This window comes from Cetorhinus maximus, chromosome 4, assembly GCF_964194155.1.
Source record: "Cetorhinus maximus chromosome 4, sCetMax3.hap1.1, whole genome shotgun sequence".
Lineage (NCBI taxonomy): Eukaryota > Metazoa > Chordata > Chondrichthyes > Lamniformes > Cetorhinidae > Cetorhinus > Cetorhinus maximus.
In genome coordinates, this window is record NC_135882.1 from 40687874 (window position 1) to 40704511 (window position 16638).

The 16638-nt window shown below is 41.0% G+C and overlaps 1 protein-coding gene across 5 annotated transcripts in view; it reads right to left on the reverse strand.

The window, feature by feature from the left end:
- golga4 (golgin A4) overlaps positions 1-16638 on the reverse strand; it is a 212248-nt gene that overhangs the window by 23048 nt on the left and 172562 nt on the right. For all 5 annotated transcript variants that reach the window (XM_078540096.1, XM_078540095.1, XM_078540094.1 and 2 more), the window contains 3 exons: positions 15943-16064; positions 6695-6825; positions 4891-5001 (listed from right to left, as the gene is read on the reverse strand). In XM_078540096.1, coding sequence (XP_078396222.1) covers positions 4891-5001; positions 6695-6825; positions 15943-16064 — 364 coding nt within the window. The remainder of the gene's footprint in view (positions 1-4890; positions 5002-6694; positions 6826-15942; positions 16065-16638) is intronic.

Consider the following 16638-nt stretch of genomic DNA (forward strand, 5'->3'; position numbering starts at 1 on the left):
CTAAATCTGCTGTGATGGAAAATGTCAGTTTCCCATAGGTGGGAAATGAGTTTGGAATTTTGTTCTCCCAACTTTGATGACGGGTTAAAGGCAGGTCAAGTTTCCTGCTGATCTATGTCAGGAAATACATTTGCATTCACTTGCATCTTATGAATGCTCATTAAAAGGCCAACTCGCCAGGATTACATTACCCCTCCAAATTAAGCGTCCTGCAAGTAGATAATTAGAGTAATTTGTTTCATGACTTATATAAGTGGTGCGCACCTGGTGAGCTTCAGTTCTTCCACAACATGGAGGTCAGTAGATGCTGCTTTCACCCTCCTTTAAGAGTGTAGCTGTGAAAAATCAGGTGCCCATAGCACAAGCTGTGCTAAAGCTGGACACGGGAGCCAGAACCAGCAGAGAGGGTTGAGACAGAGGTGGGGGAGGGGAGGAGGGAGACAGAGACAGGACTGGAGAGATGAAGGGGAAACACAAGAGGGAAAGGGGGTGGTGGGAGACAGAGGCAGGACTAGAGGGGGGTGGCCAATGAACAGAGTGGAGTAGTAAAAGACTGTCTTGGGGCAAGGGGGGGGTGGATTTGAACAGACTGTCCCAAGGCTGAGGCCATGCTGTCAGGGGAATATTGAAGAGACTGTCCTGGGGCTGTTTGGGCCATGTTAGAGGACTCTGCATGGCACATATGTCTTGGTCCCAGTCTTGGGCAGGAAATGGCCTCTCTGGGCAGTGACAGTTGTGCAAAGTATGGTGTGCAGGGCATGGTCAGTCACCTAAGGCATTTGGTACTGGGGGTTTGAGTCATGGTATTGCGAGGCAGGGGGCATAGTAACGTTCGGGTGGGGGGGGGCATCTGGATCCTGTAAGCTGGTAGCTGAAAAGTCATGGGGGGGCTATTGGGTCGTCTCATGGGAGAGGGGGGGAGGGCCCAAAAAGTAAGGGTGCATGTGGCCTCGAGAAGGGGAGGGATCAGGTTAACGGCATAGGGACGTCAACATTACAGCGCTCGCAGGGAGAACAGGAATATCTATGTGAACAATGATGAGGTAATGGGGAGGCTGGATAGTGACAGGAGGAGTGGGAATTAGGAGGCGGTGAGTATGGAGGAGGATGGGAGGAATTTGGTGGGTGATAGGGAGAGGTTGGAAGCTGGTCCCACACATGAAAATCGACATTATTTTCACATTCATCTAAGAATGACGCAGTTTGAAAAACACGCTCGAAAAAAAATTCGATTGGGGGTTCTCTGGGCGTGCTGGAGTTCAGCATAGTAATTTTTGGATGATTGAAGGTGCACCCTATAAATTTCCTGCTCAAACCATGGACAGCATGGCTCAGCTGAATGCTGGACTCAAATGCACAATGAACAACCATGGCTCCTTTAATAATGTTGCACATTTAGGCGAGATTCTATTAAGTTTAGGTGGTGCGGTGCACATGGTCTTAATTGGCATCTGATCCTTACATGGGCATGTCAGAATGGATGTAGGGTCAAACAATCAGGGGCCACGGCTGCTGTCCAGAGGCAGCCTGGACCCTAAAGCCTCCATGTGCCCATTGTACTGGTCATGGCTTACAAGGCACTTTGCTTGCAGTCATGACATAAGTGCAAGGGTTTGGTATCGATAATTATTGTCAAGCCACTGGAGGATATCATCCTGCAAGGGGTAGCCTTGATATGCAGCCTGATGGCAAGTCAAGGGTTAGAGACTGGATTCCTGCCTTGTATATAGAGGGAGGCCATTTAGGGGTAACTACCATTGATTGCCCAATTGTAACCATTCACAGATACAAGGAGTGGAGAATGCAGACTGTAGGCAACGCTGCCTTCTTCATAGCTTTGATTAGAATGAGGAGAAGAAGGGCCCATCGCCGACTGACACAGCTCAGGGAAGACCATCGCCCCGAGAATCAAGAGCCAAGGGCCCCAGGAAGTCCCAGATGCTGACAAGGAGGGGCCAAATCCACAAAGATGTTTGGCACAACCAAGGGTCTACAGAAGATAGACCTCATACATGGAAATGAGTGAAAGACAGTGCCACAGGCGCCTTCACTTGTCTAGGCACGTGGAAGCTCATGTTTGCCACATCCTTCATGAGGAACTCACGCCACATGGACTTGGAGGGCATCCAATGCTGGTTGCTCTGAAGGTTACTGCTGCACTGAACTTTTTTGCCAGCGGATCCTTCCAGTCCTCTACTGGGGGCCTTTGCGGGATCTCACAATCAGCGACACATAAATGCATAAGGGAGGTGACAGATGCCCTTTTCAGTAAAGCGTGGATGAAGCAAGCTAAGTTGATAGAGCTGTGGGAATCATGCGATCCCAGGCTTTTCACATGTGCAGGGCGCCATCAACTGCACACATGTGGCCTTGAGAGCTTCCTGGCAGCAGCCTGCGAGATTCATTAATAGAAAAGGATTTCACTTTCTGAACGTCCAGCTCATTTGAGATCACAGAAAGCAGATCCAGCATGTTTGCGCTAGGTAGCCAGGGAGCTCACATGACCCTTACATTTTGAATCACTCCCAGGTGGCACTTAGAAGATTGGCTCCTCAGCGATAAGAGGTTCTCCCAGAAGACATGGCCAATGACACCAGCTCATCAGCCACAGAGTGCATCTGGGAGGAATACAATGCTGCACGTTCCGCCACAAGGTCCTTAATAGAACAAACTATTGATCTCGGAATGTCCATTTAGTCCCAACATTGGGGCTCCGAAGTCCATGGGAAAATTCAGTCCCATGGAGTAGCAGTTCAGGCCTCTGGATTACTAGACCAATAACACAATTACTACGCTAATATCCCAATAATATAAGCTTGTTCAGCATTTTCATGTAAGTCACATTATTAAAAAGAAAACAACTTATGGCAAATAAAAGTAGAAGGCTAAAAACATATTGGTTCTGCAAATCATAAACACAGGACAGAATTTCCTCATAATTTTTGGCACAATGGCATAAGGCTTTCCAAGGAAAATCATGCCAAAGTGGCTTACTTAATTTACATCAGAATTTCACTGCAGTCAAATTTACGCAATAATTTATGCCACTTCAGAATAATAACCGCCGAAACCCACTTAGTGCATTAATATAGCACTGCCTTCCCCCATAAGAAAAGATCAGTAATTGTGATTTCCTTGCATTAATGCCAGTCTTAAATGGCATATATCTACACAGCAGGTCACATAGTCATAATAGCTGAAGTTTTACAGCGAGTTTTTCCTTCTCTTTCATGAAACCTGCTTTGTATTTACTACATCTTTGAATACTGCTTTTAAGGCATCAAAATCTGTTCCATTTAAGAAAAAAGCTTCCGTATTTGCATTTTCTTTAATATGCTGTGTTGATTATGCAGAAATGATGGTTTGATGGCTTTGAACCTTACCTGATGCTATAAAAAAATGCCCGATTGTTAACACCTATTTCCGCTTGCTTTACATCCCAGTGTATGCTTATGAGATTCTCAGAAAGTTTCAGGGCAAGTTACCACCAGCAAAATTGGCCTAAATTTTGATGAATCTCTGCACTGATGGTAACTTACACTGAAGTTTATTGAGTGCCTCGTTAGCATCCATTGGAAAGTAAGAACGCTGGGAAGAAAATGGTGGAAGCAGAGATGATCAATTATTTCAAAAAGAAATTAGATAGGAACTTGAAGGAAATAAATTCACAGGGCCCCAGGGATAGAGCAGAGTAATAGCAGTGACTGGATTGCTCCACAGAGAGCTGACATAGGCTTGATGGGCTGAACAGACTCTTTGTATGCTGGAATCTCTACGAATTTAATTAGAAGTCAGTGCAACCAGCAGGGCTTGCGAACGGTGCAGAACGTATGGCTCAAATCCTAGCCCTTTTTTTTTGAACAAGTATAGTTTAAAGAAATCTCAAAAAATGCCCATAAAATAATGCATTTCATAAAAACAGAAAGCCACCTAGCTTTAAAAAACGTGAAGGGAATTTGTATATTTAGATAAATGAAGAGATTGGCTGGATTTCAAAGGCATGTTAGTCTGTTTACAACTAGTTAAATAAGCAAGGCTAAGGAGCGTGTTTATTTTTTCCAAAGGTTGGCAACATGAAAGTTTTTATATTATGAGAAAGATACAGTTTCAAAGACATACGGAACAATAGAATTTACATATTAAAGAGAGAGAAACATATATAAAGGAGAATGAAAGGCGATGTGAGGAGAGGGCCATGTAAAATCTAACAGGGGTGTGTGAAACGGCCTTCAAGAAGCCTCCAGCCATTTGTGCGTCAGTCTGCTATGTAAAGTGACTGAAGTTGGGGAAGCCATTCAGAATTCCACTGTCAAGTGGGTTTTTGTTTTAAATCTAAAATCTATTTTGGACTGTTGCCTTATAGAGGGTATGTTACTGGGAGTCAGGTCAATTAGGAATTTTAGGATTTCTTATAGTAGTAAGTAATTGTAGTCTTATGTATGTGCTTGAAATCTTTTATTTTGTTAATAAATATTTAAATTTAACTTTTAAAATCTTTAAAAGTCTTGGTGGACTCAATACTTCTGAATTCAATGGACACATCATCTCGTAATAAATACAAATTGCAAATCCGTAATGATAGCGTGACCAAGTTTCTCTTGTGGACTTGGTCCGCCTGGCATACATCATTTGCCACGTCATAACATATGGGTGATTTTTTTTTATTATTCTCTCTTTTTACATTCTTTCTTAAAAATACTTCAGTTTGATATATTGTCATTTTCTGCTTAGTTTGTGTTATTTACCTTTCCTATGTTGCATAAATCAGCAGGTATGCCATGTAATCCAGAGCAGCAGAGCTTATAAATATTTTATGTTGCAGCACTAGTTTTGATTCATTTGTACTGTTCATTTATAGTGCTTATTCATAATAATTCTTAGTCACATTACCTGCTCCATATTCTGACTTTCCTCATTCAGTAGCAGCTGATGTTGGGCTCGTAACTCCTCTAGCTGCATCTGCACTTCAGTCACCTTTGCAGTCATTTCTTCTTCTCGAGACTTAAAAATGCCATAATTATTGTTAAGTTACAATCACATTTACTCATACACATTTTACCATCTCTTGGAGAATAGGGGTGGAGAAAGAAAGACAAAGGTGAGAACAGCATCAGGTTTAAGAACTCAGTGCAGCTGTTGAGTTATTCTTCGATAAAGTACTAATTAAGTTTCTTTACAGGAAAACTGACATTGTATATCCTGGCTGTTGGCCTGCAGAGAAGTACACCTATTTGGAATCGCTGGCTAATTCTTACACTGGCCAAATTTGCTACATCAACTAAAGAAAATCGTATGAGACTTAAACATTTCTTGAACCTTTTCCTTGCCTTTCATTCAATACAGAAAATGACTTGGCCAGTTCCTTTGACAAATACTATGTCTGGTTCTGTCATGTGAATGCAAAACCTCAATTTAAATATAATGCTATCTCAAATCCTATTGTAGACTTTCTAGGTTTCCATTGGGAATATTTACAATAGAATGAAACCTCAAAACAATAGATCTCTCTTTATATAGTCTTCCCCTGGTGTGAATGGAAGAACAACTTAGGTAAAACTTGGCGATGCATAAGAAATTGGCTGCAAGAAATAAAGTTGCAGGTATTAACTAAGGGTGATGGAGGGAGGTGGGTCTTGACTGAGTCAAGCACCCTAGCAATCATTTGTCCCCTATTGCTTCCTATCTACAGAAATGAACTAGGGTTAGAAGCACGATGCAATCTGGCCAAATTTACAAATTAAAATAAACTTGAACAGGGCACAGCAGTAAAGTCTGTTGAAACACCTAAGGAATCAGGAAGGCCGAGACAAAATTTAAAAAAAGGATAGAATGAGGGTAGATGAAAGTCAATATAGAAAAGTGCAAGTTTTAGAAACAGATGAAGGGTACATAATTAATAGCATCAAACAAGCTAGCTGAGAGATATTAGACAACACTGGCCAGTCACTGCAGAGCAACAACTAACAATCCAAAACGATACTGCGCCATATTGTCAAATTTATTGGAGTAGAAGTTTGTGGCCATCATGCTGAAACCTTAGTGTGCTGATAAAGTTCTATCTTAAATATTTCTGATAACTGCAGCATATTCAAAATCTGGAAGTGATGCAAACAAGTGCCACAAGACTGATACTTATTATCAGAGGACTGAGTTATGAGGTAAAGTTAAAAAACTTGATCTCTTTAGCCTTAAAAGGAATTGAAGGACTGCAGACATTATAAAATTTGTGCACATGAAGCAGGATGGAAAAGCACTATTTCATACTTAACTGTGGTTGCAGGACAATGAGATGATGATAAAAACTGGGGAATGACCAGCTCAGGGCTGATGTAAAGAAGTAACATTTTACATAAAGAATGGTTAGTACCTGGTACGGCCTCTGATAAGCTATGATCTCATGTGCTTGTTTGTGAGCTCCATATGGCCACAGTTGAAATAAAGTTGACTGTACTTTTCTTTCACAACCATATGCATTAGTACTTCCACACCATAATAAACTCTTATTGACATTTAATTACTAGCTTTTCTCTCAACCTCCAAAATGCAATTCTGAACACAAAATAGCAAACAATCAGATGCATTTTATGACTTTTAAATTCCAGAGTTATTAACATTAGTATAATTCAATTTGTCCAGACAGATGACATTGCTGAACAATCAAAAACGTAATCGTTCCCACACTGGCATCAAGTACCTGCAAAATCTCTTCATATTTTTTTGCTGTCCTTTGTAGACAATCATCCTTTTCAGCTATCTTGCGATACAGCTGGTTAACATCCTCCTTGTGGGTTTCTAGTAGCTCTGCCTCCACTTCCTGGGCTTTGCCTGGGCAAGTAAACAAATTTATCTGAATTACCATGCTTCAGCTTAAATATCAAATAGCGTATGATTACACAACTTAAGCTACAAAGCCAATGAATTTGCAGCCTGAGCATGACATGTAAATGTACCAACCAGTATGGCATTGATTCATAAAAGCAAACAAGGTCAGAGAATCAACCATGATATGTACAAAGTTAACAAATCTCAACTGACCCCACTCTTGTTTGGGTCAAGAAAGAATTTGAGTGCAAGGGCATTTATGTGGCTGAAGACTGGATCTCCAGGGTCAAATAAACTATACATACTCCTCCTATAACTGCATATGAAGAATAGCTATTTAGCTGAGGTAAAAGAGGGTTGAGATATCCAGGACCAGTAACCCACCACCAGTCAGAGAAGGTGGGGCAAAATGAAGATTACTTCACCACAAATATGCTCTGCAGCTAAATTTCAATCTAAAATAACTAATTTGCGCCATCTCATGGGGTGGAAATCAATTAAGGATAATATCCATTTAAGAATACATCTCTTTGAAAGCACACAACCCCCAGGAATTCCCTAGGCCATCACATTTGTGAAAACAGGGTTTCTAGACACAACTTAAAATATTAAAACAAAAACAAAAATTGCTGGAAAAACTCAGCAGGTCTGACAGCATCTGTGGAGAGGAAGACAGAGTTAACGTTTCGAGTCGGTATGACTCTTCATCAAAATATTAAAACATGGCTCCTTACACCAGTGCACAAAACTTGCAGCTTTCAAAGTGGAAACTTTCCTGGAAACCTGCAGTATTTTCTCGAGCAGTAACAAAAATATCAAGATTTACCTACAGGTCAATGATATACAGATACAGCTAACATGCTGCATTAGAATGAAGTTGAAGTTAATCAGGCAAAAAACACAGAAGCACCTCCACTACGCTCACCACTTGCTGAAATCTAGCTCCAATTTCACACCGTTGGGATACATCCTAGTTAGTTATGAACTCAGAACCTATAGCTACGCTTACTTTTCAGATTGAAGGCACACAAACTAAATGACCATCAGTTTCAGACAAGCATGAAATCTCTTTACCTCAGAATGGAAAATTATACTACCCAAATTCTAAAACAGAAATTCACCTTGGTCAAGTTTGGAGAATCTGCAGCAGGGCAATCGTTTTGAACTCACCATTCAAAATGGAAACAGAAGCAGAACCCCAAGTATTCCTAGCCACACAAAATAGCCCTAATAAGAAGATATTCTTCATTAATAAATAAAAGCAAAATAGTGCAGAAGCTGGAAATCTGAAATAAAATGCTAGAAAAACTCAGCAGGTCTGGCAGCCTCTGTGAAGAGAGAAACAGTAAACATTTTGAGTCCATATGACTTTTTCAGAGTCTTCGTTAATCTGACTTTGGTAAATCTTTGGATTGCCTGGAGAAAAACCAAGTCCCTGAATGTGCCTAGAAATAGAGAGCATAATCCTAGCTTACTGTTGGCAATGGCAAGGAATCAGTTGATGGCAAAAAAGAATGTTAAGTGGAGATTTTAACTCCAGGCATGGAACAGGCAGCTAATGGGTGAAAAACACACCTGCACTTTCCAACAGAAGGGCCGAGCCATTTCAAGGACTAGGCTCAATAACCAAGCTGTTGGGAAGCTGTCACTCCAAATGGGCATCCTGCTGCAGCTCAGCAGCTATGGGTGGCGCAGTATTGGGCAACCTGTAATTTGAACAACTCGGCAAAGAATCTGGCCCAGAGAAGATAGCAATTGTGAGTGGGGAACCTCAGGTGGCAGTGGCCCACTGCATATTTGTGAAGCCTGGACGATTGAGCAATCCTGCTCCTACTGGCCCCATAAAAACAATTCTGTAATTACCTTCCAAGCCTTCTCTACTTTATCACCTGGGGGTGCAACTGGGTGGAGCATGCAGTGAATACTTCTATGCAAACTCGAAATGAAGAATGAGGCAAAAATTGTGCACTCTAATTTTAGGATCACCGTCTCAAATCACCTGGACATTTCAAGTTAAAATAGGCCCGAAAGTTTCTGCTTTCCTTGATGGGGTAATAAGCCCCCTAGGAAAATCCTGCTTTTCAGCCCAAGGCATGGGTTAGATGTTCATTTGGATTGAAATATGCTTAGCTACCTTTCTTAGAAGCCCTTAGATATTTTGTTGATGGAAACTGAAGCTTTGCAGCATAGCATCTACTTACTTCCTGGATAGATTTTTGCCTGAGGTGACTAATCATGGGGAAATATAGACTGCTGAGGAAATGTCCAAACCCAAGCAATGTTATCAACATGGGCTCTGCCCTATCTCCTATGAAGAGAAGTGTGTCATGGCTAGGCAAATTTGGTTGGATCACATGAACCCAGCTTTTATGATAATAAATTCTCTGCAACATTTCTTGACACAAATCTCTGTTTCTATTACTTCTTAGGTCCAGTGGCATAGAAGTAATGCCGCTGGACATATGGTACCTGGAAAAAACATCAGAGGTGCTTGGAGTTAACGAACCAGGATTCTGACAGAGGTCCAAGGGAAGTGGTACAAACTCTGCGTATGAAATGGGACAATGACTTGTAGAAATACGTTGGAACCTTTTGTCTTGCCCCATGTCTGCCGCCAGTTTGTAGGAGCAATCTAGAATTAAATCCACTGCTCTGTATTCTTGCCTCAGCCCAGTCTTTTCCTATGCCTCAAATGTTTATATACTTTTCTGTAAATAATACAATGACCTTTACTTAATACCTCAACCAATCCTTGTGACAAAGCTTTCCATGTTCCTATAATCCTATGTGAACAAATGTCTCTCATTCTCTCACCTCACGCTTTTTGTGACAACTTTAAATTGATAACTCTTCATTGCCAGTTACCCAGAGGAAATAGTTTCTCAATATTCAATTTACCAAAGTCCTACTGTATCTCAACAACAGGCCAAGTAGCAATTGAGGGAAAATCTGCAAAGCTATGGCTTAAAGGTGATCAGTTTAGCTTCCAGAATTTTGTCCCTGCTAACACTTAGGGTCGTGAGGTTGGACCCAAAGGCACCTTTGAGATCCCTTAAGGGGGTATTTTCTTTTCTTTGATGAGTGCTTGATTTGTGGATGAAGATACATTTACCAGGTTCAGAATATTGCTCTTGCTTATACTCAAGCTGCTGAGGGAAAGGCTTAAGGGTGATCTTACGTGAGACCCTTTGATTCATCTCAACTTGTATTGGTCAATGGTGCTGGTGGATCCAATATTAGTGGAATAAGCTAAAATTAGCACTACTTCCCACATCAAGGCAGCTACCTCTGCCAAATCTAGAGGCTAAACTGATGGAGGTCACGTAATCGGCTGTCAGTTAGGTGACGAGAAATAAGGAAACATGTATGTGTATCCTGTGAGCTTGGTATATTGAAATATATTTACTTCAGAGGCCATTCTCTGATAAATGAAGCTACGGAATTTTTAACTATGCATTGTGATTACTCATCACTAGTCCATTTCATATGTTCAGATAAGGAAGCTTTAATTCTACAGGAAAATGATTTACTGAAACGACCAGTATAAAGTTCAATTTTAACTTCCACCAATAAAATAAAACTAGGGTTTTTCACCTTATTCATGGTGATGAATTATCCATAACTATTTATACTGCCCATACAGGATAAACATTTTTATTACCCAGAAAGATATCCCTAATTATACAAACTAAATTCAATGTTAATTTTTCCACCCTTTTTCATTAATTTTCCCTCAACTTTTTAGTTATCCCAGCACCACATATCATGGATCAATTGTTTAGGGGTTGAGCAGATAAGGAAAGATTTGCATTTATGACCTTGCATGACCAGAAAAAGTACTTTACAGCCAATGAAGTACTTTTGAAGTGTTGCAATGTAGAAAACTTACCAGCCAGTTCGCACAGCAAGCTCCCACAAACAGCATTGGGATAGTGGCCAGAAGATCATTTTTTGTGATGTTGATCGAGGGATAAATATTGGCCAAGACACCGGGATAGCCTCCCTATTCTTCTCTGTACGCTTTGTCATGCGATCTTTCACATCCACCCTCGGCAGCAGAGACGTCCTCGGTTTAACACCTCATCCAAAAGATAACACCTTCAACAGTGCAGGACCTCCCACAGTAATATACTGGAGTGTCAGCTTTGATTTTGGTGTTCAAGCCCAGGAGGGGACTTGAACCAACAACCTCCTCGCTCAGAGGTGAGAAGGCTCCCAGCTGGCATACAAAAGATTTTCTCTGAAGCTATTTTGGATTTCCACTCAGTAAAAAATGCCCTGTAATGTTCATCTTATGCTCTACATTTCACACAATAGCACTGTAGAGTGGTATATTGTTCAATGAACCCTGCTTACTTCACCATATGGTCTGCCTTTACTGTTACATTAGTACAGTAGTGAGAGACTACCTTAGTTCAGAAGATCAAGATGTTGAATGATTTTGATTACAGATAAGAAATAGCAACGGTAAGAAGTCACATGTGGGCATAGTTTATAGGCCCCCTAACATTAGCTACATTGTAGGACATAGTATACAGGAAGAAATAGTGGGGGCTTGTAAGATAACCATGGGTGATTGTAGTGTACATCTAGATTGGACAAATCAGATTGAACTCTTCTGCCAGCCTACCATTGCTGCAGAGTGTATTCTGGACTATTTCTTAGAACAGTATGTTCTAGTGCCAACCAGAGTACAGGCTATTTTAGACCTGGTAATGTGTAATGAGACAGGATTAACCAATGACCTCATAGTAAAGGAGCCTCAAGGCAACAGTGATCATAACACGAATGAATTTCATATTCAGTTTGAGGGTGAGAAATGTTGGTCTAAGACTAGTGTCTTAAATTCAAATAAAGGTAATTACAAGAGTTGGCTAAAGTGAACTGGGAAAATAGGTTACAAGGTAGGACAGTAGAGAAAAAGTGGCAGACATTTAAGGAGATATTCCATAACACTCAGCAAAAACATATTCCATTAAGAAAGACTACAAGAAGGATGCACTATTCCTAGTTAACTCAGGAAGTTAAGGATAATGTCAAATTGAAAGAAAAAGCATACAATACCATGCATTAAGCATACATTAAACTTCTTTAATGGTAGGTCAGAAGATTGGACAGATTTTAGAAATCAACAAAATGACTTTAGAAAAAGGAGGGTGAATTTAGAGTATCAGAGAAAGCTAGCTAGAAATATAAAAACACTAAGAGTTCCTACAAGTATTTAGAAAAGAAAAGGAGTAACCCTTAGAGGGTGAGATTAGAGAATTAAAAGTGGGAAACAAGGAAATGGCAGAAACATTGATCAGGCATTTTGTGTCTGTCTCCACTGCAGAAGACACAAAAATGTACAAAGGATACTTGAAAATTGAGAGGTAAAAGGGAACGAGGAACTTAAAATAATCACAATTACTAGGGAAAAGGCACTGGGAGGACTATTAGAAATAAAGTTTGACAAGTCCCCAGGAACAGATGGCTCTCATCCTAGGGTCTTAAAAGAAGTGGCTGCAGAGATAGTAGATGCATTGATTGAGATGTTCCAAAGTTCCCTAGATTCTAGAAAGGTCCCGGTGGATTTGCTAATGCAACACCTCTGTTCAAGAAAGGAGACAGACAGAAAGCAATAAACTACAGGCCAGTTAGCCGAATGTCTGTCATAAGGAAAATGCTAGAATCCATTATTAAGGAGGTAATAGCAGGACATTTATAAAATCATAATATAATCATCAGGCAGAGTCAACATGGTTTTGTAAAAGGGAAATCATGTTTGACAAATTTATTAGAGTTCTTTGAGGAAGTAACAAGCAAGGTGGATAAAGGGGAACTTGTGGATGTGGTGTATTAGGATTTCCAAAAGGCATTCAACAAGGTGCCACATCAAAGGTTACTATAGAAAATAAGAGCTCATGGTATAGGTGGTGATATATTAGCATGAATAGAGGATTGGTTAGTTACAGGAACCAAAGAGTAGGGATAAATGGGTCATTTTTTTGAGTTGGCAATCTGTTACTAGTAGAGTTCCACAGGGCTCACTGCTGGAGCCTTAAACTATTTACAATCTATATCAATGACTGCCGGAGGGACCGAATGTATGGTTGCTAAATTTGCTGATGATACAAAGATAGGTAGGAAAGTAAGTTGTGAAGTGGACATAAGGTGTCTGCAAAGGGGCATAGACAGGTTAACTGAGTGGGCAAAAATTTGGCAGATGGAGTATAATGTGGGAAAATGTGAACTTGCTCACTTTGGCAGGAAGAATAGAAAAGCAGCATATTATTTAAATGGAGAGAGACTGCAGAACCCAGTGGTACAGAGGGATATTGGTGTCCTGGTTTATGAATCACAAAAAGTTGGTATGCAATGCAGCAAATGATTAGGGGGGGGCGGGCAAATGGAATGTTGGCATCTATTGCAAGGGGAATCGAGAATATACGTAGGAAAATGTTGCAGCTGTACTTAGACAGACTGCATCTGGAGTACTGTGAACAGTTTTGGTCTGTTTACTTAAGAAAGGCTATAATTGCATTAGAACCAGTTCAGAGAAGGTTCACTCGACTGATTCCTGGGATGAAGAAGTTATCTTGTGAGGAAAAGTTGAACAGGTTGGGCTTATACGCATTAGAGTTTAGAAGAATGAGGAGTGATTTTATTGAAATAAGTAAGATTCTGAGTGGACTAGAAAGAATGGATGTTTACCCTTGTGGGAGAGTATAGAACTAGGGGACAAAGTTTAATAATTTGGGGTCTCCCATTTAAGACTGAGGTAAGGAGAATTTTGTCACTCAGAGGGTCATTAGTCTGTGAAAATCTCTTCCCCAGAAAGCAGTAGAGGCTGAGTCATTGAATATATTCAAGACTGTGTTAGATTTTTGATCAATAAGGGAGTCAAGGGTAATGGGGAGCAGACAGGAAGGTGGAGTTAAGGCCACAATCAGATCAGCTGTAATCTTATCGAGTGGCGGAGCAGACTTGAGGGTGGAATGGCCCACTCATGCTCCTAATTCTTGCATTTTTGTATTGTGTTAACAGCAATACAAATAACGAAAACTAGAAAAGGAGGTTTGATTTTGTCCTCAATTGCTTCAGTTCGGATTGAAACAAACAGAAGTTTAATTCTGACCTCCGTGGGTGAGGTGAGAGTGACTGCCCTTGGATCAAGGCAGCATTTGACTGAGTATTGCATCAAGGAGCCCTAGAAAACTGGAGTCGATGGGAATAAAGGGGAAAACTCTCCACTGGTTGGTGTCATGCCGAGCACAAAGGAAGATGATTGTGGTTGTTGGAGGTCAATCATCTCAGTTCCAGGATATCATTGTAGGAGTTCCTCAGGGTAGCGTCCTAGGCCTAAACATCTTCATCTGTTTTATGAATGACCTTCCTTCCATCACAAGGTCAGAAGTGGGGATGTTCACTGATGATTGCGCAATGTTCCGCACCATTCGCAATTCCTCAGATACTGAAGCAATCCACGTCCAAATGCAGCAAGACCTGGACAATATCCAGGCCTGTACTGACAAGTGGCAAGTAACATTCACGCCACACAAGTGCTAGGCAATGACCACCTCCAACTAGAGAGAATCTAACCCATCGCCCCCTTGACATTCAATGGCATTACCATTGCTGAATCCCCCACTTTCAACATTCTGGGGCTAACCATTGACCAGAAACTGGAATAGCCATATAAATGCTGTGGCTACAAGAGCAGGGTCAGGGGCTAAGAATCCTGCGGCGAGTAACTCACCTCCTGAAACCAACCCCGCGACCCACCCAAAGCCTGTCCACCATCTACAAGGCCCAAGTCAGGAGTGTGATGGAATACTCTCCGCTTGTCTAGATGAGTGCAGCCCCAATAAAACTCAAGAAGCTTGACACCATCCAGGACAAAGCAGCCCGCTTAATTGGCACACCACCCACAAACATTCAGCTCCTCCACCACCAACGCACTGTAGCAGCAGTATGTACCATCTACTAATGGAATGCTATCCTTTATTACGAGGAGGATTAAACATAAAATGAATGGGTTGATTTATGAGGAAAGGTTGGGCAGAGTGGGATTATTTCTACTGGAGTTTAGAAGAGTGAGGGATAATTTGATTGAAGTATACAAGATCATGAACAGCCTTGACAAGGTAGACATTGAAAGGATATTTCCTCTTGTGGGTGAGTCCAAAACTAGGGGGCACTGTTTTAAAATTAGGGGTCGCCCTTTTAGGACAAAGATGAGGAGAATTTTTTTCTCTCAAGAGGGTTGTGCGGTTTTGGAACTCTCTGCCTCAGAAGTTGATGGAGGCGGGGTCATTGAATATTTTTAAGGCAGAGGTAGATAGATTCTTGTTAGGCAAGGGAATCATAGACTATCAGGGTTAGATGGGAATGTGGAAATCGAAACACAAGATGATCAGCCATGATCTTATTGAATGGTGGAGCATGCTCAAGGGGCCGAATGGTCTATTCCTGTTCCTATTTCTGATGTTCTTACAAGACATACTGCAGCAACTCAGCAAAACTCCTCAGACAGCACCTTCCAAACCCACGACCACTACCATCAAGAAGGACAAGGGCAGAAGATACACGGCAGCACTACCACCTGCAAGTACCCCTTCAAGCCACATACCATCCTGATTTGGAAATATATCGCCGTTCCTTCACTGTCGCTGGATCAAAATCCTGGAACCCCCTCCCTAACAGTACTATGGGTGCAGCAGTTCAAGGCGGCAGCCCATCACCACCTTCTCAAGGGCAATTAGGGATGGGCAATAAGTGCTGGCTTAGCCAGCGACACCCACATCCCACACAAATACATAAAAAATTATTACACTCCATCTGCCTTCCTTTTAAAGCAGGTAGACTGAATGGCCAACAAACTTCCTAATGATTAGTTACAAAAGAAACAGTATATGAGCTTTCTGTAAAACACTTGTTACGGAGTCCATTTCATTAGCTTGATGACCACATTAAATCTGTAACCCTTGCAAATGGATTCAATTTTCAGTGGAAAAACTTCAAACGAAAAGATAAGGACAAGAAGAGTATAACAAATAGATATATCTACTGAAAGATGATACAACATTATGCTTTTGGTAAATAAATATATTCAAAATCACTTCTTGTTCTTGTACTTACTAATAGCCTCTTTGACGGATATATCTAGCTCTTGTTCTTTCTGAGCTAGCTGTGTATTGAATTCTCGCATTAACTGTTTGAGAGTGGAATTGTGTTTCAGCTGCAGATCCTCCAGTTCCAGCCTGTAAACAAAACCAATTGTTATCAGCAAAATTAGCTCAACTAGGGTTCAAATCCCACCATTGCAGTTGGTGGAACTTAAATTCAATTAATTAATAAATCTGGTATCAAAAGCTGGTCTCATCAATGTTACTCTGTAGCTATCATCAATTGTTGTAAAATCCCTCTACTTCACCAATGTCCTTTAGGAAGAAAACCTGCCATTCTTACCTGGTCTGGTCTGCATGTGACTACAGACCAACAGCAGTGTGGCTGACTCTCAAATGCCCTCTGAAATGGCCTAGCAATTCACTCAGTTCTACCAAACTGCTACAGATACAAAATGGACAGCAAAGGTTCAAGAAGCTCACCACCATCTTGTCAAGGGCAATTAAGGGTGGGCAACATCCCATGAAAGAATAAAAACAATACTTCCAGTTTGCCTTGCAATAAAATTGTGTCCTCAGTAATAACTTTTTACCTATTCAGATAGAACTAAGAAGACTAAGTAAATAAAATGAAGGATTAGCAAATATAATGACCACTTAAACTGGTCAAAAACAAGCTTTCAACATTTATGGCTGGTGCCAATGTTAG